The sequence below is a fragment of the Anabrus simplex genome, chromosome 2 (assembly GCF_040414725.1).
Source record: "Anabrus simplex isolate iqAnaSimp1 chromosome 2, ASM4041472v1, whole genome shotgun sequence".
In the NCBI taxonomy this organism is placed as follows: domain Eukaryota; kingdom Metazoa; phylum Arthropoda; class Insecta; order Orthoptera; family Tettigoniidae; genus Anabrus; species Anabrus simplex.
The window spans coordinates 645,591,570-645,618,597 of record NC_090266.1 but is presented as its reverse complement, the minus strand read 5'-3'; the positions used below and the strand labels follow the sequence as shown (position 1 = coordinate 645,618,597).

The following is a 27,028-nucleotide window of genomic DNA, read 5'->3' as shown; positions in this document are numbered from 1 at the left end:
CATCTTCAGATGGAGATATTAGTGTAGGCTAGAAGACATCTCGCCCCTTAAAACCTAGTACTTATTCTAGTAGTCCATACTATGGCACTGTAATGGTTATGACAAGCATCTTACTGAACTGTGCCAGCTTATCAGTCAGTTCATGGTGAGAAACTAATCTCAGACTAGGTCATCAAGCGGTCCAGATAAATTTTAGACTATACTCAATGAAATGGGATTATGCCAACTGAACTTCTGGTGGCATTGGTATTTTCACTTGTTCTGACATCTACAGCGAAGGGTTCCATTAATGATCCAGCTGAAGGCAGTAGCAGTACGTGTTTCGTTGCTTGTCATAACTACAGTTTAGCTTAATATAGTGTCCTATATAATTGGTGCTAGTTTCAACCCCACATATAATAGTACCAATTATATAGGGCACTATATTAAGCTAATAGTATTGAATAGGTGGACCCTTCTCTACCTTTTGATAACTACAGTTTGCAATGTTTATTTTCCACCAGGCCAGCCCCTTAATATCAATGATGTAATTGATGTTAAAGACCAACTCTATTGGTAATTTTAATACCCAGCACCCTTTATGGGGCTCTGAAATGTCTAGCCCCAAAGGGAGGGAGTTGGAACAGTTAATAGGAACACTGGATTTATGCATTTTGAATATAGGGAAACAAACATATTTCAGTGTAGCACACGGTATGTTCTCCCACACTGATGTTAGTCTCTGCAGCCATGCGCTTGCTCTCCTGCTTCAGTGGAATGTGCAAGATGACCTCTGTGAGAGTGAACATTTCCCAATTATTCTTACTTTGTTGAAACAGAAATCCATCAAGACTCCTCCCTGATGGATTCTTAAATGTGCTGATTGGCCAAATTTCACATCACAAGCTGTCTTTTATGATGTGAATAGCTGGAGTGTAGATGATGATATAACTTGCATCACACAAGTTATTCTTGGTGCTGCTGAAGAGTCCATTCCATCTGTTTCTGGGACTTCTCGATGAAAACTCGTTCCTTGGTGGAACAAAGAATTTTCAGCAAATATAAAAGAACAACGTTGCGCTTATAAACGCTATCGTAGGTAACATACTGTGGCAAACTTAGTAACATTTAAAAAACATCGTGCTAATTTGCAAGTTCTTATACGACAGACTAAGAAAGCTCCATGGGAGAGAGATGTGTCGCCCATGATATCAAATATACCATCATCTCTAGTGTGGACTAAACTTAGACGCATTTCAGACGTGCAAGGATCATCCTCAGTACTGCAGGCAGTATTGGCACTGATCCACCCATGGTTGCTAACCATATAGCAAGGCATTTCGCTGATGTGTCTGGTTCCAGGAATTGCCACCCTGGTTTCCTGGATATGAAACGGGGAGCAGAACATCATCATCTTAGTTTTGTCACTCAAGCTTCAGAGGACTATAATGTGCCCTTTACGGAGTGGGAACTCGCAGTGCCTTGGCGCTTTGCAAGGACACGGCTCCCAGACCAGATAATGTTCATAACCAGATGTTAAAACACCTAGGTGAGGATAGCCTCTTATATCTCCTTGGAGTGTTCAACCAAAACTGAATAGAGGGTGAGTTTCCATCTCAGTGGCGAGAGAGAACAGTAATTTCTCTCCTCAGGCCTGACAAAGATCCTATGTATGCAGGAAGTTACAGACGTATTTGTCTCAATAACTGTCTGTGTAAGCTATTTGAGAGGATGGTAAATTGCCGACTTGTGTGGTGTTTGAAGAAAAGAGGATTTTTGTCTGAGTACCAAGGTGGTTTTTGAGCTACCTGTTCCACCACTGACCACTTGGTATGCCCGGAGAGTTCTATCCAGGATGCATTTCTACTAAAACTGCATTTGATGGCTGTTTTCTGTTACTTAGAAAAGGCCTATGACACCACGTGGCAATATGGCATCTTTTCAGTCCTTTCAATGGAGATTCTGAGGTAGCCTGCTGGTTTTTATTGCAAATTTTTTGTTCCTCCATCTATTCCATGTCCAAGTAGGGAGGGCATATTCGCAATATCATGTTAAGGGAAATGGAGTTCCACAGGGATCAGTTCTCAGTGTCATTCTGTTTGTGACTGCCATAAACGGCATTGTTGGTGCTCCTGGTTCAGCAGTAATAATGTCACTATATGTAGAATATTTTGCTCTGCATTATAGCTCACAATGTATGGCAGTTGCAGAGCAACAATTACAGCAAGCTATTAGGAGATTGGAACAGTGGACCTTAGAACATGGCTTTCGGTGTTCAACTGGAAAGACCTCTGTTGTTCACATCTGCCGGAAGTATACTCTTCATCCCCATCCCGAACTTTATTTCGGGAGGGTTTGCTCTTCCCGTAGTTGACACTTACCGATTCCTTGGGCTACCTTTTTTTACAGTAAATTATTGTAGGAGACACACATGTGTCAATTAAAAGCCAAATGCACTAAGAAACTCATTATTTTGAAGTTTCTTAGTGGCATAACGTGGAGGGCAGATAGCACGGTCCTTCAACGATATTTTAGGACACATATTTTATCCAGGTTAGAGCACAGAAGTATAACATATAGATCAGCAAGATGAAGCATCCTTGTGAAACTGAATAGTATCCACCACAGCGGAGATAGGTTGGCAAAGGGAGCATTCTGTACAAGCACTATTTCTAGCCTGCTCGCTAAGTCTGGTGTGCTGCCTTTACATCTGAGGCGCCAACAAATACTATTGTCTCATACTGCAAATTTGCAACAGATGCCGCTTCACCCAAGCTATCCCTGCTTATTTGACAATGGAAATCGTTGGTTGTACGCTGGTTATCCATGAGCAATGCAGCTGGTTGGTATACGTTTGGATAGCAGTCACAGATTGTTTGATGTACTTTCATTTTGTTGTCTTATCAGACAACCAAATAAGGTACCTCTGTGGTTAATAACATGACCTCTAATAATCCTGGATCCGCACATAAGCCCAAAAGAGAGCACGGACCCCTCCATTTGTCTGTTATATGCCGGTATTCAGATTCAGTAGTTGTTTATACAAATGGTCAGAGGGCAGAGAAAAAGTAGGCTTGTGTTCGTTGTCGATAATAACAGGTTTCTTTTCCTCTACCAGAAACCTGTAGTGTGGAGTGTGTACACAGCAATGGTGCAGCAGATCCTGGACCTGCTGGCCGGGTGTTGGATCCCTAGCACCAGAATCATGTTCTTGTGGCTCTTAACCCACCTGGGTTTAGCAGGAAACAAGTTAGCTGACAGGGATGCCAAGAAGGAGGTCACATTGCCCAGCCAGTGATATTCGTTCTCTATTTGTTTTACGTCGCACCGACACAGATAGGTGTTATGGCGATGAAATGAAATGTCGCATGGCTTTTAGTGCCGGGATATCCCAGGACGGGTTCGGCTCGCCAGGTGCAGGTCTTTCTATTTGCCTCCCGTAGGCGACCTGCGTGTCGTGATGAGGATGAAATGATGATGAAGACAACACATACACCCATCCCCCGTGCCAATGGAATTAACCAATTAAGGTTAAAATCCCCGACCCGGCCGGGAATTGAACCCGGGACCCTCTAAACCGAAGGCCAGTACGCTGACCGTTCAGCCAACGAGTCGGACATTATGGCGATGATGGGATAGGAAAGGCCTAGGAATAGGAAGGAAGCGGCCATGGCCTTAATTAAGGTACAGCCCCAGTTTTTGCCTGGTGTGAAAATGGGAAACCATGGAAAACCATCATCACGGCTGCCGACAGTGGGGTTCGAACCCACTATCTCCTGAATGCAACCTCACAGCTGCGTGCCCATAACCACAAGGCCAACTCGCTCAGTGTTCATGTTAGTTTTATCAAAAAACTGTACATTATAAAAGTTGTGTAAAATATAATTTCGGACTCGTTATGTTTTATGCACTTTTACCTTACAAATAATAATAATAATAATAATAATAATAATAATAATAATAATAATATCAGATTATAACATTTTTTTACAAACTTCCAAATATTTCCAGAAATATATATTTCAAGATTATAAAAACTATAATTTCTGATCATTTATGCCCCATACATGTTTTCTATGCAGTTTATGATAACAAAGGTATTCGGTTTATGATAACAAAGATATTCAAGAATTCACATTTTTAGTGCAAAGTCCATCAATGTTAAATATCATGGACAGAGAAATATTGATTTATGACTTTTAAGTTCCTTGGTCTGTCAAAACTATTTATGATTAAATAGGCTGTCTTACTTTAGGAAGTACCTGGGAAAGTGCTAGGAGCACTCCCAGGTGGACCAATGAGGAGAGGAGAACCACATGAGATGTACTTCATTATTATGTTATATAACATTTCAACAACAATTAGAAGAGTGGAGACAGGTTTTAACATAAATTGTTTACACTTCTTAATAATATTAACCCCTAGAGCCGGGATTTAAATTTCCCTTGCCTGAGCCTACTGGTGGTAATTTAAATATTCAAGCAGCAACTATGTTACAGTACTACAAATAAACATTTATATCTCAACAATGTTTGCGCATTAATAACCCAAATTTTGAGGAGATACACACCACTGATAGACACTTCATTAGAAAAAAATGTAAAAACGTAAATAAATTTAACACACCTAAAAGTTGGCTTCAGTGTGATAAAATTCTGCATAAAAAGAAACTCAAATTTTTGAGATAACAGAATAATAATAAGAATATATTAAAGTATTGAAGATGGTGATATATGTTTAAATAATATAATAGTGTTAATAAGAATAAGAATAACAATAATAGACGAAATTGGCAGTAGTAAACTGTTAGGAGGTAAAAGAAGAAAGAAAGAAAGAAAGAAAGAAAGAAAGAAAGAAAGAAAGAAAGAAAGAAAGAAAGAAAGTATTTTTCGTATAGGTGCATGATGATTGGATTTATCTTAAACAAATTTTTGTTACCTTCATAGTTTTCAAGTAGTTCATTTATCAGTTCAAACCTGTCCTGTGTCATTACATTATAGAATATAGGTGTTTCAAGAATAGGATTTTTACTAAAATATGATTTTAAGGAAGGCTTCTGAATAATTCACATGTGCATCTGCAATCCAGAATAAATATACAGTTCGTCACAACCCACACTTATCCAGTCATAAACAGTGGAACGCCATATCAGGTCATTTTTTTCATTCAAGAAATCATTGGCATAGCGATATGTCTCGCCCGCAATTGTAAGCAATATCTCATTATCGAAAAACAGTTTAAACGATTCTGAAACACACTGTACCTGGTTTACAACTCTACATATTCATTAAATGCAGTTTTTTGTGGGGTGTATGAATCATCCAGTTTACCTCATTTCCAGTATTCTTTTAGGCCTATATGTTAACGCTTCACTGGCAAGACACTTACATTTTCCACCGAGTTCAGAAGCTGCAATCGCTTAAGTGCAGCCAGTATCCAGTATTTGGGAGATAGTGGGTTCCAACCCCACTGTCGGCAGCCCTGAAGATGGTTTTCTGTGGTTTCACATTTTCACACCAGGAAAATGCTGGGGCTGTACCTTAATTAAGGCACGGCTGCTTCTTTCCCACTCCTAGCCCTTTCCTGTCCCATCGTTGCCATAAGACCTATCTGTGTGGGTGCGATGTAAAGCAACTTGTAAAAACTTACATTTTCATCACCACTGTTTACACTTTCATTGTTATTTTCATGGCTATTGTCTGGCAAAAAAATCTTCATCGCTTTCATTACTGTCAAATTCACTACCACTGTCAAATATTGTAATATCACTACACCCAATTCATCTAAATATTCTACAATTTGTTCAGATGTAAGTTTAAACGATGTACTCGGACCTGCCGTGCTTTCACTTGAAACAACAGCAGTCGGTAACGTCGTACCAAGACGTGTTTCATCACAAAGTTACGGTTCAAGGCAGAAAAAAAAACACAAGGGGAAAGAACGAAGTCTCAAGGTTTGATGATGATGATGATGATACTTGTTGTTTAAACGGGCCTAACATCTGAGATCATCAGCTCAAGTCTCAAGGTTTCATGTGTCATGTAATACAAAGTAATGTCAAGAGATGACAGAGATAGACTGTTTTGGGACAAGCGATGTGCTCAGCATGACAGTCGCATGCATTCGCCGATAGATAAGACTACCACACGCATGACACTCACACGCTCCCGGCTCCAGAGGTTAATCAGTTCATAATTTAATAACAATAAATTAATAATAGTAAGAATGAAGTGTGATTTGATAGAATCTGATGATGTTTTTCCAAGAATGAAACATGTCATTCTAACTTTAATTAAATTGCTTCTTTTTCAGGTATTTTCTACATTTTGTTTAATCATAAATTAGTTTTGACAGACAGAAGAACCTAACAGTTGTAGATAACTGAGTCAAAACTGAAATAAATGGCTTCTGCAGTAACAAAAAAGAAAAATGTTATCAGTCATTATCATAACAAGTTAAAGGGCGATGACAGCAGTTGTTTTTTATAAGATAAAGGATTGTGTGATCATCAGCCTATTTTGATCAGGAGGATAATTAAGGTAACCATCAAAATGAAAAGGAAAATGGGAAGAAAAATAATACGAGAAAAGGGACACATAAAGGGAGGTGGAAATGTGACTTCCTTGGTCTCGGATGCTCTGATATTGCTGAGCTAGAAGAATACTAAATGCCTTGCCATGCTCTAAGCCCACAAAACTGATTAATAGTAATCCTATACTGACTGTTATTGACTGAGATATGCTCTCTCTCTCTCTCTCTCTTCGGCTGCCACTCATTTCTCCTAAATTGGATAAAAACAAACCCGTTAATGCTGGGTTCAGCAACTAGTAAATAAAATTACTATGATGAAGGAGGGTGGGTTAAAAAGACTGCCAAACCACACTCACTCCACATATTTTGTAATTTGGACCAAAGATGGAAAAAGAGAGACATCACTGCAACAGTTGCCTCACTATGCATTCCAGTGTATAGTTATCATTTATCATCCACTGCCAGGCTGAGTAGTTCAGATGGTAGAGCGCTGGTCTTCTGAACTCAACTTGGCAGGTTTGATCCTGGCTAAGTCTGGTAGTACTTGAAAGTGCTCAAATATAGCAGCCTCATGTTGGTAGATTTACTGGCATACAAAATAACTTCTGTGGGAAAACATTCTCTGCAGTGCATCCCTAAAATAAATGTGGAATTAAAAATTTTGTTATAACAAAACCCATTTTTGTAGCTGAATGCTCAAATAAGTGTCCCACAATAAGACTGGGATGCCCAAGTTGACAGTACTTCTATTGCAAATGATGACCTTTGGCGTTGGGCTGAATGGCTCTGAGCCCAAGTTTGAAGGAATGATCCTGGCTTAGTCCAGTGGTACGGTATTTGAAGGTGGTCAAATATGCCAACCTCATTTTGGTAATTTACCAGCACATAAAAGTACTCCAAAATCCACAAAGTAGTCAATGGGACATAAAACTAACTTTTAAAGACCTTCTGTGGCTATTCCTAAATGTGATTCATTCCTGGAAATTTTCATCTTCCCTACAAGTCTATCCTAGCAAAGTCTCTTTTCAATTATTATGCTTATTCCAGTCCTTGGTGCAAACTATAATATTTTCACTTTCTACCTACAACTTTTATTAACATTTCATATTTTCTTTATGAAACATGTTCACAGTTCACACCATCATTTCCATGAATGTGTATTGGGCGAAGTAAGGAGGCGTTGCAACATAGCTGATGGTGGAGAGTCTGCTACCAAATTCACACAGGAAATACTGGACAAATCTATGAATTTCTTGCAAGCCAGGTGTTATGACTATGAGTAAGTATGTTTCTGTTCTTTCTACTTCAACTGGAGTATGTGTACATCAGTCTTGTTTGGTATAATGTACCAGAGTTCAATCTTCCTTTACTGTTATATAAATTTCATATTCATCTTCTTCTAATCTACCCTTCATCCTTGTGATATATCATATATATATATACAGCTATATAATACTGCTATATACAGTATTATATAGCTGTGATACAAAGGCAGAACCTGATATGTAAAAAATCAAATTTTCGATTTTATTGCCAATACTGTAGATTTGCGACAAAGAGTATGATGACGAAGCTCAGTATTATTCTGATGCACGCAGAAAATGCTGTTCCCAAAATAAAGATTCTGATATGTTCAGTACATAGATATTGAGGCAACCGAGTGATTTATTCCCTGAACTTGCTGAATAAATAAGAATAAGATTTGTTCCTTTTTTTTTTATTACATTCACAAATTTATGCCACTTCAATTTAGAGATCAATGAAATACAATATTAATTTCAGTGAGCACACCAACTTTTAAAAGCACCTCCTGAAATATCAATCTCTTTGACGTATTAGGTTCTGCCTTAATACCGTACCACAGATAGTCTATATAATATGAACATTTTCTCAGGGAAGGGAAATAAAATATAAAGGTGGTATACTGATGAACATTAATAATTTTCTAGACATGGTGAGTCTCTCCTCTCTGGAAAAATCGCAAGGAGGTGATTTGAGAGTGATAAGTAAGATAACAAAGACAAAATGTATGCTCCAGTTCACTGCCATTTTTTGTACTACAACAGTTTGCTTCTAAGACAACACTTGCACATCCAGGCCTGCATGTAATGATGCTAGAGCAACTGCCAATCCCTAGTAACACTCATATAATATAACATCAAAAGTGTGAAATATGTACATAAAGATGTAGTAAATATCAGAGAAATATATACGGTAATTAAATACTGTATGTAATATTCATAAAATATGTAGTAGTAGTAATATTAATGCATTAAATTTACATAAATGTTCGTATATTAAATACCACCATATTTTAGGAAACAAATTATCATTGTTGCTTTAGATGATTTACATAGTTAGCCATTTTGTAATTATGACAGTAAGTATAGTTACTTATTAAATAAATTAAGGGCATAGTCAAAATACTTCAGATATAGGAAAATAATGTTATGCACTGTAAATCGCAGAGTGTACTTTCTGTATGTCCAACCCTTGTCCCGTTTCTTCACGGGGTCAGGTATGAAGTGAGATGAATCTTTGCAGTGAGCTTTTATGACCGGATGACCTTTCTGACATCATCTGCATCAGAGGAGTTAATGAGATGAATGATGTGACATACCCTACCGCTCATTAATTTCAATACATCTATTAATTTACATCTACCCCCAAAAGAATGTTGTGTACATAAACAATAGATACCTGAACTGATATGTTTGTATACCTAGTTGACAACTGAAGGTCCATTCGATGCACCCCTGTTGTTCCCTAAGATACATGTATTTGGTTCCCGCATTTCAGTTTCTTAGTGACAGTTGGCAGTTTGCACATCGTTATTACGGCTCTAAGAGTGGGGATATCCATAGAAAAATGTGCTGCAATTGTAGCACTCAGACAAGCAGGTTTATCAGTACACCAAATTGCGAAACAATGTAGTGTATCTATAGGGGAAGTGCAAAACACCCTTCAGCGCCAAACGACAACAGGTAGCAATGAGGGCAGACCACGACCAGGACAGCCTCGTAAAACAAAAATACTTCAGATATAGGAAAATAATGTTATGCACTGTAAATCGCAGAGTGTACTTTCTGTATGTCCAAATTCATCAAAATTACTAGTAAGAGAAGTACATTCAAAACAGTGCCACAAATTTGCACTGAATTGGTAGAAATGAACAAGAAACAAATATCTGTTGCAACAGTAAAAAGGAGACTGATTGAAGCTGGCTTGAAAGGATGTGTGGCAGAAAGGAATCCCCTTCTGAAGTCCATAAATAAAAAGAAGAGACTCAAATGGACTAGAAAACATAATTGGACACATAAAGAGTGGAAGAAAGTGTCATTCACAGATGAATCAAAGTTCGAGATTTTTGGAACCAGAAGGAGGATATTTGTTTGCCAATGTGAAAGAAAAATAGGTGGCCCAGCAGAGTGAACTGCCTACAGTTAAACACGGTGGGTGTTCTATTATGATTTGGGGGTATTTTACAAGGGATAAAATTGGAGACATTGTAAAAATAGAAGGATGTATGAACCAGACACACTACCACTACATACTTCAGTATCACACAATACCATGTGGATGGCGCTTAATAGGGATAGGGTTCAACTTACAATAGGATAATGTCCCAAAAAATCAGTCAGCATTCTGTAATAAGTACACTGCATCAAAGGAAAAACAGAGAGTACTGAAAGGTATGGCCTGGCCTTCCGAAAGCTCAAATTATAATCCCATTGTAATGGCCTGGGATGAAGCAGACAGACATATCAGGGAATTTCATATATCCATCAACGAACATCTCTGGAATGTTGTTAAGGATGTGTGGAATCATATAGACTCAAAATACCTACAAAAACTGATAGACTGCATGCCTCGAGTTTGTGAGTCAGTCGTTAAATCCAAGGGAGGATTCTTTGATAAAAGTAAAATATAATTATTCTGTTTGTATTATAAAGTTCATATAATTATATTTTTGGAGAAATAAGTTTTGTTTTATGTTCATATCGGAAATAACAGATAACAGCCATGGTGTATTGAAATTAATGAGTGGTAGGGTATGATAGTAGAAAGTGTTGGGGTGAAATCCAGTTCTGGCACATAGCTTACACCTGTGGAATAGCTCCAAGGGGGTCTGCTCAAGGCTTAATGTACCATCCGATGGACGAATCACTGTTAACAGCATCATATGTCCTCACTCCATATAAATACTGTGGAAAGGTTTGGAAGTGAATCCAGGCTTTTGGCATGCAATCTTGTTATAAGAAATTGTATATCACCACCTGTCCTGCTGGCCAAAATTGTGATGGTGAAACTTTTTTCGACCAATGGGACTCCAACCGGATATCCGCGGTGTCACACCACGTAGACTTGATGCCTTAACGATCATCGCCACATTCACACCACAGGTAACAATAACATCACCAGTTTTGAGGTCATATATTCTTAAATTGTGTGCCTTCAGCTTCATTTTATAACATACAGCGGATGCTTTCAGAAGGGGGCATAAGAGAACAGACTCCAGATCATTGGTGAACACAAACTTGGAATTTTCTTTGTCATTGGATGTTTCTTTCTAGCAGGTTTGATGATCATGATAAATCTCTTATGTAATTATATTAATGTTATACAGAACTATAAAAGTATCAGAATTGACCAAAATCAGACTTATGAGGCTTTAGAAGTAAGCCAACAATGTGTTTGATCATTCTCTAAACCAAAAATGTTATCAGATGGATTGCACAGCCAGTAATGCAATGTAGCAGCAAACTGTAAAGACCCTCACAATCTGATCATTGATAAAAGCTGTGCAAGTATTCTGAATGGAAGGTATCCTGATTCATAGCACGCTATATCAGTGGTAGCTATCATGCCCCAGGAGCATTACCATGTCTGGCCAGCGGTCCAGCTATCCTGCACCACTATAATGAAAGTGTATGTGAGAGAGACAAATGTATGCTGCCTGTCAAAACAGGTGCAACTGACTGCATTCACAGCTTTCATAATGAAATGTAATATGATGACAAAAATAATATTATGTACTTTATAACAACAAAACTTTGCGTACAGGCACAAGCATTCACTCTTTTCAGCAAAACAAAGAACACTCTTACCTGAGATGCGATGTGTGTTAGTTCATACCTGTCTTTATTAAGTGGGAAGAGGTGAAATTCTTTACATTTCGCACAGCAGAATTCTCTGTGAAACGTAAAGAATTTCACCTTACTTTCTTGAGACGGCATAAGCCCAAAAGCCTATATCATATCTACAAAATCTATTGTTCTGTCATCCGACCTGTTACACGGTATTTATGAATGTTTGCCGACTACGACTGAGACACAGCGTCGACTGGGCGTCATGGAGACCAAGATGCTGAGGTGGACAGCTGGCATCACTAAACAGGATCGCATCTCCAATGGATCCATCAGGGAGAGATTTGGCATTGCACCGATTCAAGAAAAATGTGCCAGAGTCGTGTGCGATGGTTTGGACATGTACTAAGGGCAGACGCCGTCACTATTGCAAAGAAGGGTTACATGTTAGAAGTCGCTGGTAAGAGACCAAAAGAACGACTAAAACAGCGATGGGCTGATACCCTTCACAATGATCTGAAGAGTATCATTCTCCACACTGACATGGCCCGGGACAGAACTAAATGGAGACAACGAATCCGTGTAGCGGACCCCGCCAACAGGAGGGAAACACTGAAGAAGAAGAAGAGTTCAGTGTAAGGAAAATTGTTGATAATCAAATTGTTTTTGTTGAGGAAATGTACTGTAATAAAATACAGTAGAGGGAGTGTAATCTTTCACCAGTCCGTATATGCTACATTTTTCGAAACGAAAATAAGAAAAAAATAATTATCCTTATGAGTATAATAATTTGGCAGAGAACTGTAGATGGAACCAAACATTGAAATAACATTAGCAGCTTGCCTGTGCATTCGAGGATATTGCTGGTAAGAAAATATGTTATAAAAATCGTACATATTTCAAAAAAATGTCCTTGAGACATGTGCTGGGCCATAGATCTACCGGCATATCATTAATTGCTAACCTTTCCCTCCTTCTCTCCCTTCTATATCAAGCTAACACTGTGCTTGGCACACAAGGCAGCAGTGTTGCCGGAGTGTTGTTTAGCATTAGATACTAGATAGAATAGACAAGATGATTATGTTCCTTATACCAACTGTTATCATTTAATAGACACAAAACATAAATCAGGTTGTTAAGTAAACTTCACCAACACCAGCCTCGTGGAAGAGTCATTCATATGAGTTGAAGAGCATTCACTGTAGCACCAAGAAGAAGCTAGCCCATACTTTTATACGACTGTTGATATCATGACCTTAGGCACTCATTTTCCAGTACAATGTGGAATCTGAACCACAGGTACATCACTTTTGGTTTCAAAACTCCCACCTGCATTGGCCGGATTCAAACTTCGACCACCTTATTAATGATGCTGCTCATAATACACCCCTTATTGTGCCATCAACTTGCTTCCTGTCAGCTCGCTATGCACCGCCTCGCTTGGCATAAACTATGTTTGGTGGTCACTGTAGATCTGCATCTCTTAGAAATCAGTGAGTGAGTTGGCTGTATAGCTGTTAGCTTGTATTCAGGAGATGGTGTTCGAACATCACTACTGCCAGCCCTGAAGAGGGTGTTCTGTGGTTTCCCATTTTCACACCAGGCAAATGCTGGTGCTGCACCTTAATTAAGGCCAAGGTTGCTACTTCCTTTCTAGTCCTAACCCATTATTGCCATAAGACCTGATTTAGACAGTGCAACATAAAACCAATAAAAAAGAAAAATCTCTTGGGAATCGTATGAGAGAGATGTGTATGCGTTGGATGATTCTGCTTCATGAATACAGTGTAGTGGAAACCATCCATGTTTGGAATTCCACACAGATTCCAGAAAATTTCTTTGAAGTACGCATTCCAGGATTGTGTGGAAGATGGAGGTAACACTAGAAATTACTGTTCATTTGTAGTTTGCAAAACTCTATTCCATTTTTACTTTGAGGAAATCTGATTTCTTTCAGACTGACATTGAACCATTTGATAGAGATGTTGATTCCCATAGGGAATCTGAAATATTTGTTCCGAATGAATAAATTTATAATAACAATAATAAATGGTCCGTTATTGGACATTATAAATTTGCCAGCTAATTCCTGGTTGCCAGCACCTCGCCCCCATGTGCTAGGCTGGGCCCATTAGTTGATACCTAGCACAGCTACCGAGACACATGGCTAGTGCATACCGTGGAGGCCACTGCGTAGGCTAATTGTAGCCACCGGCAGTGCCAATGCACTATGAGAGACTTTGTCTCATTACCAAAAATTGATGCCTGCTTGGCCATCAGATGATAGAGATGTTGATTCCCATAGGGAATCTGAAATATTTGTTCCGAATGAGTACATTGATAATACCAATATAAATGGTCCGTTTTTGGACATTATAAATTTTCCAGCTAACTCATTCCTGGTTGCCAGCGCCTCACCCCCGTGTGCTAGGCTGGGCCCATCAATTTTTGGTAATGAGACAAAGTCTCTCATAGTGCATTGGCACTGCCGGTGACTACAATTAGCCTACGCAGTGGCCTCCACGGTATGCACTAGCCATGCGTCTTTGTAGCTGTGCTAGGTACCAACTGATGGGCCCAGCCTAGCACACGGGGGCGTGGCGCTGGCAACCAGGAATGAGTTAGCTGGAAAATTTTTAATGTCCAATAATGGATCATTTATATTGGTATTGAACCATTTGTCAATTGCTAATAGATATATATGGCCTGCCTATATCATATACAATAATACACTGAGTTGTACAGTATTTTTCTTTTGTAGACCAGGTATATGGTGTGGCTGGTTAGAGACAGGTTTCAAAGTGAATGTGGATTAACAACATCTAAGAGAGAGCAGTGTCAGATTTACAGCCATGTCTTTTCAGAGTATTATAAGTTGAAGAGATGTGAAACACACACAATTTTTATATTCTTTCCTGTTAATGGTCTAAATCAGGGGTTTCCAAAAGGCAGCCCGCGAAGCCATATTGTGCGGCCCGCGAGAGCTTTAGAAAATTATATGTATGTTTTAAGAAATTTGAAGAAAAGGTACCAAAAATATTTCATAGCTGGTTCAAAAAATTAACCCAAGTCAGGACTAAATCATGATTTAATAATATTTCCTGTTTTTAAGTATTCACTTGATCTGAATAGATAATTTTATTTTTTTAATGAAAAATCCTCTTTCTTGCGAAAGCATATATTTTCATATGGATATAATTTTTCACTTGTATGTATATCTTGCCACAATTAATATAAAATCAATATCTAAACATTTGAGAATATTTTTCAATAACTTACGTTTGAATATTGTCATACATATCTTAATGATGACATAAAAACATTTGAATTGTCATGCAGACATATACGATGTGCAACATTGAACTGTTTCATAATTTCCAAACTGTCTAAAAATGTTTTCGCAGATAAGAAGAATCTTCACATTCATGTGAAACCGGTCCCAACTGCACAGAAACTGAACTCTAATCGCTAATGTTAATGAAATGTGTAAAAGACGCTCATAACAGCAAAGAGCTGATTTGAAAAGGATGCAGAAAAAGCAATCAAAGTTGATAAAGAATTAAGTGAGCTGTTCTACGAGCGGCGCGGCTTATCTCACAGTGCAGGATGCGGCAAGAATGGACGTGGGCCCTTCCACTGACCTCCACCCCCTTCACTCACGCAGCAATAGACTCGCCCGGCAAGGCTTGCTGGCTATTCCTCCTGTCTCTACACACTCAGTCGCGCTTGCTTGACGTGTAGTGAAGTTTCACAAGTTACCGTACTGCCCATTTTGGAGGCTTTGTTTAGTGTTGAGTGTGAAGTGCTTGCGTCTTTTACATGAATAGAAAATGAGCGGAAGCTCAGTGAAACGCAAAATTGAAAATGAAAACAGAATTTACAAGGAAAGCTGGAGAGTGACTATTTAATTACTAACAACAGTGGGAAGTTTCAGTGTTTGGTTCGCATGCAAATAGTGTCTGTGCTGAAGGAGTACAATGTTAAACGACATTACTCAACAATGCACAAGAAAAAGTATGCAGCATATAAGGAAGCTCGACACGCACTGGTTGCAGACTTCAAAAAGAAATTAAAACAGCAAACAGGTATGTTTGGTAAAGTCTTACCAAATCAGTCGTCTTTTCTGTACGCATCTTACGTAGTGTCGCTTGAACTTGCAAAGGAAAAAAAAAAACCTTCACTGAAGGCAGTCTTGTTAAAAAGTGCGCCATGGAAATGGCAAAGGCTTTTGGAAATGCTAAAATGGCTGAGAAATTTGAGTTAGTGCTGCTTTCTAACCAAACAGTTAAGAGAAGGGTCACTGATATGGGAGAACAAATAGAAACAGCGCTCATTAAATTGGTTAAGAAAAGCATATATTACTCGCTATGTCTTGATGAAAGCACTGATCAGTCAGATACTAATATTTGTACGCACCATCTTCGAAGGCTTCAGTAGTAAAGAGGAGCTATTTGATGTCTGCTCTCTTCAAGGAACAACAAAAGAGAGGGACATTGATGATGCTGTTAAAAGAACTGTTAACAGAGTTGGAGGCTTCAGTCAATGTTCAGCCATTGTGACAGACGGAGCGCCAGCAATGACGGGGGTGAAGACAGGACTGATGGGATTGCCAAAAGAAAATGGCGTTACATGTACAATGATCCACTGTCTCATTCACCAGGGAACGTTGTGTGGGAAATCAGTTAAGAAAACGGAAGTTTTTGAACATGTGGTTACAATTATTAATATGTTAAGAGTTGGAAATCGAGCCCTTTTGCATAGAAAATTCAAAAAACAGTTTCCGCTGGAAATTGACGCAGAATATGGAGACTTGCTGCTATACAACCATGTAAGGTGGCTGAGTGAAGGGAAGTGCCTTCAACGTTTTTTTTTGCAATTCGCAACGAAATCCAAGAATTTCTTAATAAGTTTGTCTCGTCAGATACCTCAGAACTAGAAGATAAATTTCAAATCTCAGAGTTTTTAAAGCAGTTAGCTTTCCTAACAGACTTGACAAATCACCTTAACACCTTCAAACTGAATCTTCAAGGAAGAAACCATGAGGTGTCAGATATGGTGGGAACTGTTAATGGATTTTGAAACAAATTGAAAATCTTCAAATGTTTTTTAGAAAACAATGAATTTACTAATTTCCCCCTCTTGCCTACAATTAGCGGCGGAGAAGGACCAAGAAACCATATATTTGTTCAGATTTCAGTTCACACATTCAAGAGATCATTGAAGAATTCAACACACAATTCAAGGAAACTGAAATTCTGAAAAGCAGTATACAAATTTATGTGAATACTCTTGGTGCTGCAATTGAGGAACAAGAACCACAACTACAACTTGAGCTGTGCGATATAAAAGCCGATACATTCCTACAACCAATACAAAAAAAGGGATCACTTTTTTTAAACTACTACCCAGCGAAAAACACCCAAAATTAAGACAATTTCGACTAAAATTCCTTCAATATTTGGGAGCACGGACATATGTGAAAGTGTTTTTTCATCTATGAAATTCATTAAAAATCAATACAGAAGTCGACTTTCAGATTCTTCCTTGCTGCATCTTTTGAGATTAGCAGCAGAGGTGGAGGCAGATGCAAGCTGATCGACCTCTAAATAATCCTCATTTAAGTTTTGTTTTGACTACTTTATTAATTTCAGTTATTCTTAAGGCATTTCTTTCAGTTTGTCATTCGTCAAATATTAATTCAAATGTACTGTCATTGTGAGGTACTCTTCTTCAGAATTCAATTGTCCTGGGTACAATAGTGTTAATTTTTAATTTCACTCCTTTATGCTGATGTACAATAGTGTTTTAAGCAATTAAAATTATCAAACTTTCATTTCAATTGAACTATGAACATTATTTCATGCTGGTACCTCTGTTCTATCTGTAGAATTTTACGAAAATTGGCCTAATATTAAAGTGTGGCCCGCGATCATACCTAAGGTTTCCTATGTGGCCCTCGAGTCCTTAGTAATTGGAAACCCCTGGTCTAAATCATAATAGAAGCATGCGGCCCAATAAGGGTCTATGTTACATTTTTACCATGTTGAGTATTTGGCTGAGTAAAGGTGTATGGACTCTCCTACACGATTTCCACAAGTTATGTTAGAGAATTAGCTTGTGTGGAATAAGGGTATACGTGTGCACTGCCTACTGCCATGCATACTGAAGCTCTCCAACCTTTTCAATCTCATAACTCAAAACATGTCAGGTGTGACATAGACCCTTATATCCCATATGATTTGCTATCAACTTGCCTTAATATGTAGATGTGCAGCTCCTAGAAATTAGTATAAATAGGGTCTCGGGTGATATGTTGTTGGAATTTTCTGTATGTAGAAAGGAGAGGGTGTTGAATTTCAAAATTGCCTTTCCTTAAACAGGACTCTTTAATTTGGAACTTGAAGTATTTTGTACGGTCTATTTTTGACTTACATCATAGTATTAATATGCCTTATAAAAAGCACAATGCTCTTCTTAAATGTGTGTTTTCAAAAGATGGAGATTATTGATCAGTTGAATTTCATACCATACTTACCCTTTGCTTTTCCTTATGTAGTTATAAATCTCGAGAGTGCTCTCAAAGGATGTTGCCAACAAACATGTACAATGGTGTTCTGAACCAGAATGATACAAACAGTAAAAAGGACAACAGCTTTAATGACAACAGTAACACCATGCCTATACAGCAGCATCGGTCAACTAACTCCATGGTGCCTCAACAACCAGGTGACCTCCTCTCACATTCAAATTTATAGCATATTAAAATAGTTTTGAACTAAATAAGTTTTCACATAGAGCACACATGGAGGGAACTAACATAAAGAATTCACTGAATGTTGAAATATGTTCAGCATAGTTCCGTTAGACTATAGTGTGTAACAAGATAAGTACAGGTTCAGGGGAATGGCATTTCCATCTGCTTTTAAATCATATAATGATTACTCTTTATTTGTCCACCTAGTCAGTACTAAAAAATGTTACAGTTAAATTGAAAATACAAACACACATTAATTTTATAAAATGTAGAACATGTTTCAGTCTGTTGGATCCATCTTCAGATATTACTCATTTTCTAATTATAAAAGTTTACATAATTATGTGCTTAGAGCCAATATACTGTATAATCAAGTCCCATTTTGTTATGCGTTAAAAAGCCTGTTCATTGTATATAAATACATGTTAACAATCATGTTCTTTCTTTTAAAAATCCTTGAGAATCAGATGGAGAACATTTGGAACCCAGCAGTACATACAACTAAGATGACTGAAATACATTTAATTATTCAGAGTTGAAAGAGAGGTTGGGAAGCAGACATAGTGAAAAGTTCAAAATTTTGAGTTAAGGCAGTGGAGCTTCTGTAATCAGAGGAGATTTCATTGCTCAGATATGTGGATCTGTGTTTGAGTGGTCAGTATCTTGTCCTAGTTCTGATTACTGACTGGGATATGGGATTTTAATCCTAAACATTTAATACTTTTGACTTGGGGACTGGATATTTACACTGTCCCAAACTTTCCTGCAACTCATTCACTGCACACAGCCCTATCCCCCACCATACTAATACACAGATTTGTACACATGGCAGATGCAGCCCACCCTGGTCAGAGGATTTGCCTTACTAAGGCTGCACCAGGCTAAAAATAACCACACAAAATTACATCACACAGGATGATTAAGCTTAAGAACCATGAACATTGGTCATTATTTCCTAGTGTTGTTCATTATAGTGATACTGGTATTATGCGACCAATTTCTATCACCCAGAAATGTTGGAAATATGATCCCCCCCCCAAGAAAAGACAAAAATATGTCCTTAGAATATAGTTATATATCAATTCAAATCAGTATTGCCAACTCTTTTTTTAGGTTGTGCCCCTACAAGAAAATCAGAATGTCTCTACATTTTACTTTAAACGTAAGGAACTTCATCTTTTGGTCCGTATTGAACTGAGATCACAATTAAATTAGAATCTAGCGGGTTCCACCTTTTCAATACAAAATACAATGTTGTTGGATGGTATTTACAACATTATTTATTTCAGAACATGTTTCGGTGTTCAATTTTTGACACCATCGTCAGCTGCTCAGAAAGTGCGAAAAAACTTGGCAGTCTAAACATTAAACAACATATTGTCATATGTAACTCCTTAATATACATATATACAAACAATAGAATATTGCACTAGTTAAATCCTAAAACATCTGCAGTAAATTATGCTATATTAAAACTCTAATATGTAACAAGAGAATTCTTGTAAGTCATAAATATAAAATTTCTCGTCTGTTTGATGAGTTGTCTTCACATTCCTTAATGTCTGTGATTTTGTACTATCATACTATCGAATTCAAATGCGAACTTAAGCTTGAGGATTTAAAATTGTATGCAGTCCATTTGATGTTAAAATGTTCATTTCATGTATATAATAACCACTTAGATGGATTAAAATCTCGTTATATACAATATGTAAATTTATTAAGTACAAAAACTTCGTATTTTTTTTTAATGCTGTATGTGTGGTTGGAACTGTAATTTCATTTGTCCTACAGTTGTTAGGCGGACATTTCTTCTCAGTTCAATAGAACCCTGCATTAATGAAACCCAATGTTAAGAGAAAAGCGGGAATATTGATAAAGAAAACTAATTGAATCTAACTGTTGATACGTCTGACTCACCTCTAAAGCTGTGTAATTCGTGTGACCAAACAAAACCTGGACAAGGAACTGAACATCATTTGAGCTATGGCTAGAGTTAATGGTTTTAAAGAGAATTTTATAGAACGAATAATAAGCAAATTCAAATATCGCCCTCACACGAATCTGATGAAAAATAGACTAGAAGCTAAGGAAATTGCAACCTTCACGTTTAATAAAGATGTATACAGAATTACGAATATTTTCAGGAAATGTAACATTAGGATCGCATTCAAGACAGATAATAGAAGTACAACAGTTTTACATAATGTTTCGGTTGTCAACAAAGTCAATCCATATTCTAAATCAGGGGTATATAGGTTCGAATGTAGGGACTGTGGAAGCGGATACATAGGGCAAACTGGGCGCAGCTTTAATGTCAGGTATCAGGAAAACCTTAACGCTGTAAAATATCACAGATTCTCAGCGGTAGGCCAGCATATCCATGAGTACAAACATAAATTCACAGACATAGATAAAGACCTCGAGATCATGGAAACACTGTCTAAGGGACAGAAGCTTGACATTACGGAGGCATGTCTAATACATCTAGACCAATACTATAACGCTAACCTGAATTTGAATGAAATCTCGGAAAAACCCAAGATTTTATTTGATTGTTTGATTCTATTACTTAACAAGTTAAAATTCCAGAAAATTCGAGCATATTCCGAACTCTACATAAGAACTTTGCATACTACTGTCTTCGTCCACAACGCCCCCCGGACTCTCTCCCAAAAAGTTCGACGTTCTAGAAACTTCCCCTTTGCCGCCCCTACTTCTCCTTCCCTGCGCTTCATTACAGAGCACAAGATACTAGCAGACACACTGACCGCGCCGCAGCCGTCACGCGAATTACACAGCTTTAGAGGTGAGTCAGACGTATCAACAGTTAGATTCAATTAGTTTTCTTTATCAATATTCCCGCTTTTCTCTTAACATTGGGTTTCATTATTGCAGGGTTCTATTGAACTGAGAAGAAATGTCCGCCTAACAACTGTAGGACAAATGAAATTACAGTTCCAACCACGCATGCAACATTTAAAAAATACGAAGTTTTTGTACTTAATAAATTTAAGAAGACGGCCCAGTTTTAACAATCACATTGTATATAACGAGATTTTAATCCATCTAAGTGGTTATTATATACTTGAAATGAACATTTTAACATCAAATGGACTGCATACAATTTTAAATCCTCAAGCTTAAGTTCGCATTTGAATTCGATAGTATGATAGTACAAAATCACAGACATTAAGGAATGTGAAGACAACTCATCAAACAGACGAGAAATTTTATATTTATGACTTACAAGAATTCTCTTGTTACATATTAGAGTTTTAATATAGCATAATTTACTGTAGATGTTTTAGGATTTAACTAGTGCAATATTCTATTGTTTGTATATATGTATATTAAGGAGTTACGTATGACAATATGTTGTTTAATGTTTAGATTGCCAAGTTTTTTCGCACTTTCTGAGCAGCTGACGATGGTGTCAAAAATTGAACACCGAAACATGTTCTGAAATAAATAATGTTGTAAAAACCATCCAACAACATTGTATTTTGTATTGAAAAGGTGGAACCCGCTAGATTCTAATTTAATTGTCTACATTTTACCTCAAGTGCCTACAAAATTATTTTTACTCTAGATATTTAAATAACATATTTTCTTTAATCAAAATTATGTTATAAAGAAATGTTACTATCATTTAATTATATAAGCATTTTGCACCCCCCAAATGTGCCTTCCTGGTTATAGAGAGAGAGGCACTGATCAATGATGTCGCAAGTTCTTCAGTCTTTGTAATAACTAACAGTGAATAAGAAGTTCTGGTCCCATTACAGTCCTCTTCTTAGTTTCAAAGAAAAAATTTGCTCTGTTTCTGCATTTAAATGAGGAAGAGTAAAAACTAATTTTTCAAGTTTTGCAAGAGTGGAGCACAAACAAACTAAACTGATGGGTGTTACAAATTTAAAACACTAATGTCATTTATTAAATCATGTGAATATCCATTATTACTTGTGTAAATTTAAAATAAAGTATATTGTTATGTAAATCAGATATCTTTGGCAAAATGTGAATACAATTTCTTTAAGAATATAAATTCTGTCACTCAAAACATTATCATGAGATACTGTATTAATTTAATTATGATCCATATTGACAAACATAAACAATTATAAGAATTGAAGGAAGGTCTACCTGTTCAATACAAATTAATATTTTATGTGAGTTATATCAAATAGCTTAATATGATAAAAGTGGAAACTCTCCTCACTTGCCATGCAGAGGAGCACCAACAGCACGTAGTGCTGCCATCTAGTGGCTCGAGGAGAACACCAACACAACAAGCTATTAAAATAAATATTTCAACTTCGAGAACCCAATGAAATACAGATTTTAAGACATTTGCATCGTTCTTGCAACATAATATAGGGAAGGAAGAAGGTGGATGTTGATCTGAAAGAACCACTGATAAGAATAAAACAAATATATTATTAAATTAAAACATTCGATCGTCATGTTATGACTACAGTCTGATAACATCTCCGAGAGCAAATCACACATGCAATATCTTTTCCAGATAGATATTTTTACTGGCAAGATTTTCATGACTTGGAATGTAGGGGGGTTGAGAGGTGCATTAAATCTAACATCAAGGAACATACTAGAGGAATTTGGCATATGTGTATTAACAAAAACATTCATCAGGGAGGACTCGGTAATAAATGTACCAGGTTTTTACAACTATCATGTGTATGCCAATCAACTCAAGGAAAGGGGACGACCATCAAGAGGAGTATCAGTACTTGTCAAACCTCATCTAACCCCATGTAAACAACTGTTGAGAGATGAAAACCTACTGATTTTACGAACGAAAATTTTAGTGATCATAGCAGTAGGTATACTTCAGCCCTGAATGCACTGCAGTAGACATAGTCAATGTGCATGGAAATGCATTGAATGTGATAGATAAAGAAGAAACGGTGTTAATTGCTGATGACATGAACTGTTCAGTAGATAAACACAGCTCGAAAACTGAAGAAATTATGGACTACCTGAGACACAGTGAGTGTTGTTAAACAAGAAACAGGAATGGACATATGTAGGACCAAATGGTGGCAGCACAATAGATTTAATGCTTTCAAGGGGACTCAAAACATCGGAAACAACAAAACTGGTCCTCAAAGAAGGCGCCGTTGTAAGAAAGCACTTACCAGTGAGCAAAGACATTATCACGAAGAAAAAGAAGCAGCTGATCCAAGAAAACGAGTCAAAATCAAAAAGAATATAGACATGAACAAAGTGAAAGTAAAGACAAGCCATATCGACCAGGTGAAGAAAATTATAGATGAAGGTGAAATTGATTCTGCAGCATGGTGGATAGAAAATTTGCTATGAAGAAGCAACTCATTTAAGCCTGGGGACAAGAAAGTCAAAACCTTGGTTCAACAAACAATGTTATGAGGCAAGGAGAAGCACCTTAGAAAAATTGAACAGAGGAAGAAAAAGAAGGAACATGGAAAACCTGGAAGAGTACCGGCAACAGAGAGCTCAGCACAAAGAGCTCCTGAAGAAGAAAAAAAAAATCAGTACATGGATGAACAACAGAAAAGGATCATAGAAGAAGCAAAATTGGACCCATACAAGGCTCTACGACCAAAAATGAGCAAAATATATTCTAATATCAACATGGAAACATGGAAATTACAAAGCAATTGCTTCGAGAGACATGAGACTAACACTCAGGTATGCAGAACACAGAGAACCATCAGATGTCATAATGGAAGAAGAAATCATTCAAGCCATCAATGAAGGAACAAGCAATAGAACACCAGGACCTGATGGAGTCAGAAATGAGCATTTAAAAGAGACAGTGAGAGAAATGTAACCTGTGTGGAGTGCCTTATTGAATAAATGTCTCGAAACTGGAAGTGTCCCAACAGAATGGAGGAAAGCAACAATCCAAATAGTGTATAAGGGGAAAGGAGACGCAGATAACCCGAATGCTTACAGAGGAATCATGATGGAGCAAACAGGTTTGAAACTCCTGACGAGGATCCTAACGAAGAGAGTGATGAATAAATTGGATCCACTGTTACCGGAAGAGCAATTTGGGTTCAGACAGAAAAGATGTACAAAGATGGCACTGGAGAATTTACTGAATCACATTCGTCTTGCCCTAGAAATGCCAAGAGGCAAATTATTTGTGGCATTCATTGCCTATTCCAAGGCATCTGATTGGATAAACAGAAGGCTACTCATGGATGCTGGATAAGTTAATCAGAACATCTAATGACACAACACTCATATCAAAGCTGCTGACTGAGAATTATATACAGGTGGACAACAGCATTGGGTCGTCAGACTGGATGCCACAGACTATAGGAGTTCTTCGAGGTGATCCACTCAGTCCTATGTTATTTAACGCTTTCACCTCCGATGTAGTGTCAGAGATAAAGGAAAAGGCAGACACAGAAATGTACTTGTACGCTGATGACATGGCAATTGCGGCTGAAGACAAAACGGAACTACAACATGCGATGAACTTGCTAGCAGACGGGGCGAACAGGAATGAAATGAAAATTAATGAGGAGAAGACTGAACTAGTCATATTTAGGAAAGGAGGTAAACTAAAGGAAGCAGAGCACATATCGCGTAATAACGCTCGCTTTTGCAGAGTTAGCAGTTTCAGATACCTAGGTGTAACCTTGCAGACCACATGCAACTGTTCCAGGATCCATATAAGAGCTAGAATGATTGCAGCTCTGAAAGCGATGAATGACATTGAGAACATCACACAAATTGCAGTAGACAGAACCATGGTGCTTTTTCGAGTAAAAGTGCTACCAGTGTTAACCTCTGGGCTTGAGATCATAGGAGAATTTCTGAGTGCAAAACAATTAGAGATCTGGAAAAGATAAAATCCAGGTACCTGAAGCGAGTCCTGAGTGTATCAAAGACTACAAGATCTCGACTTGTATATGAGCTCGCGAGAGAAACTTTCCTGATTGAGGACCTCAGATGCAATCTTATTTTACCAGAGGCACAGCATATGAAAACCTGATATATATTAACTAAGAGAAAAAAAGAGGGACATTTGGGAAGACTTCTACTCAACAGAGGCCATGACAGATCAGAAATGGATGGAAATGGATTACCAACTGAGACATATAGTTACGAGATTGGCCGTTCACGGATTCCACTTCAAGATGTGTAAAAACAAAGTATTTCATGAACCGAACATAAACTGTGTGTGTCGGCCGTGTGACCAAGTATATGAAAGATATCATATCCTGTCGTCATTCTATGATATCTAATTGTGATCCTCTATGCACATTGTGCAAAATAAAGAAATGATTATAAAAATTAACACTTTTTTTCTCCTAATATAGTAAAGTAAGTGACTTAGCCCATGCAGTTGAAGGTGCCCTTGCCTTTCATGCAGTGAGACAACGCCATGGTTTCAAGTCCATGAACTGCACCAGTAACCTGCAAAAAGTTCTTTATAAAGAGTCTGCTGTAACAAAGGAAGTTTCATGTGGCAGAACTAAAACTGAAGCGATCATCAATTCTGTTTTTTTTCCACATTCAATTGACATAACTGTGCAAGTTCTAGATGGTATTTCTTGCTTTGGTGTTGCAACTAATGGAAGCAATTACAGTTCATTGAAGATATTCTCAATTTTTGTACAGTACTTTGATTATAAACATGGTGGGATCAGTACTAAAGTTCTTGAGGTTAAAAGTATCCCAAATGAAAAATCTGAGACAATAGCTAATTTTGTAAAATACACTCTACAGAAACTTGGGTTTGAAAAGAAAGTGGTAGCTTTTGCAGGAGACAATGCCAACACAAATTTTGGTGGGATCAAAAAAAGAGGTTCAGGAAGTAATGTTTTTAGTCACTTTAAAAAGGACCTGAATGCAGAGTTGGTTGGAATGGGTTGTCCTGCCCATGTGCTCCATAATTCTGTTCAACATGCCCTTGATGTAGGTTTGCTTACTGATGTACTCGATGTAGGTTTGCTTACTGATATAGATTCCATTATTTTGAAAATGTTTTATTACTTTGCTTTATGTAGTGTTCGTACTGAGGAGTTAAAACAGTTTTGTGAATTTGTTGACATTACATACAAGAAGCTCTTGTATCATTCAAAAACAAGGTGGCTTTCGTTGTTTTCATGTGTTGAAAGACTGATTCACATGTTCCCTTCTTTGAAGTCTTACTTCTGTTCTCAGAACTCTATACCCATTATTATCAAGAGAGTGTTTTGAGAATGAGATGAGTGAAGTGAGGTTATTATTTGTGCATTCTCTGATGGCCATATTTAATGACAACATTATCAAATTAGAGAAGGAATTGAATTGTGTTGCTGAAACTGTCTCTATATTAGAATCTACAGTAGAAAAACCACAGAAAAGACATAGTCATAAATTGAAGTCTCTTAAAGTGAAGCAGATTCTTGAAAAGAAAACAGACAAAGGTTACAGTGCAGAGTGTGATAATTTTGAGAAGGAAGTCGTAACTGTTTATGACTCAGCGACGGAATAGCTGAAAGAGTGGTTGTCTCCATATGAATGATCTCAACCATTTAAATGGATGAAACTAGGGAACATTCCAACATGGGAAGATGCAGAAAAATCTATATTATACCTGAAAAATAATACAGATATCAAAACTGATGATGTACTGTGTTTCAATCAGTTATGTAATTTTCAGAATTTTATG

General features: G+C 37.5%; 1 protein-coding gene across 2 annotated transcripts in view; it reads left to right on the top strand.

Moving 5' to 3' along the window:
* Positions 1 to 27,028, top strand: part of LOC136862989 (uncharacterized) — a 199,891-nt gene that overhangs the window by 168,299 nt on the left and 4,564 nt on the right. For both annotated transcript variants that reach the window (XM_067139293.2, XM_067139294.2), the window contains exons 6-7: positions 7,643 to 7,789; positions 18,154 to 18,323. In XM_067139293.2, coding sequence (XP_066995394.2) covers positions 7,643 to 7,789; positions 18,154 to 18,323 — 317 coding nt within the window. The remainder of the gene's footprint in view (positions 1 to 7,642; positions 7,790 to 18,153; positions 18,324 to 27,028) is intronic.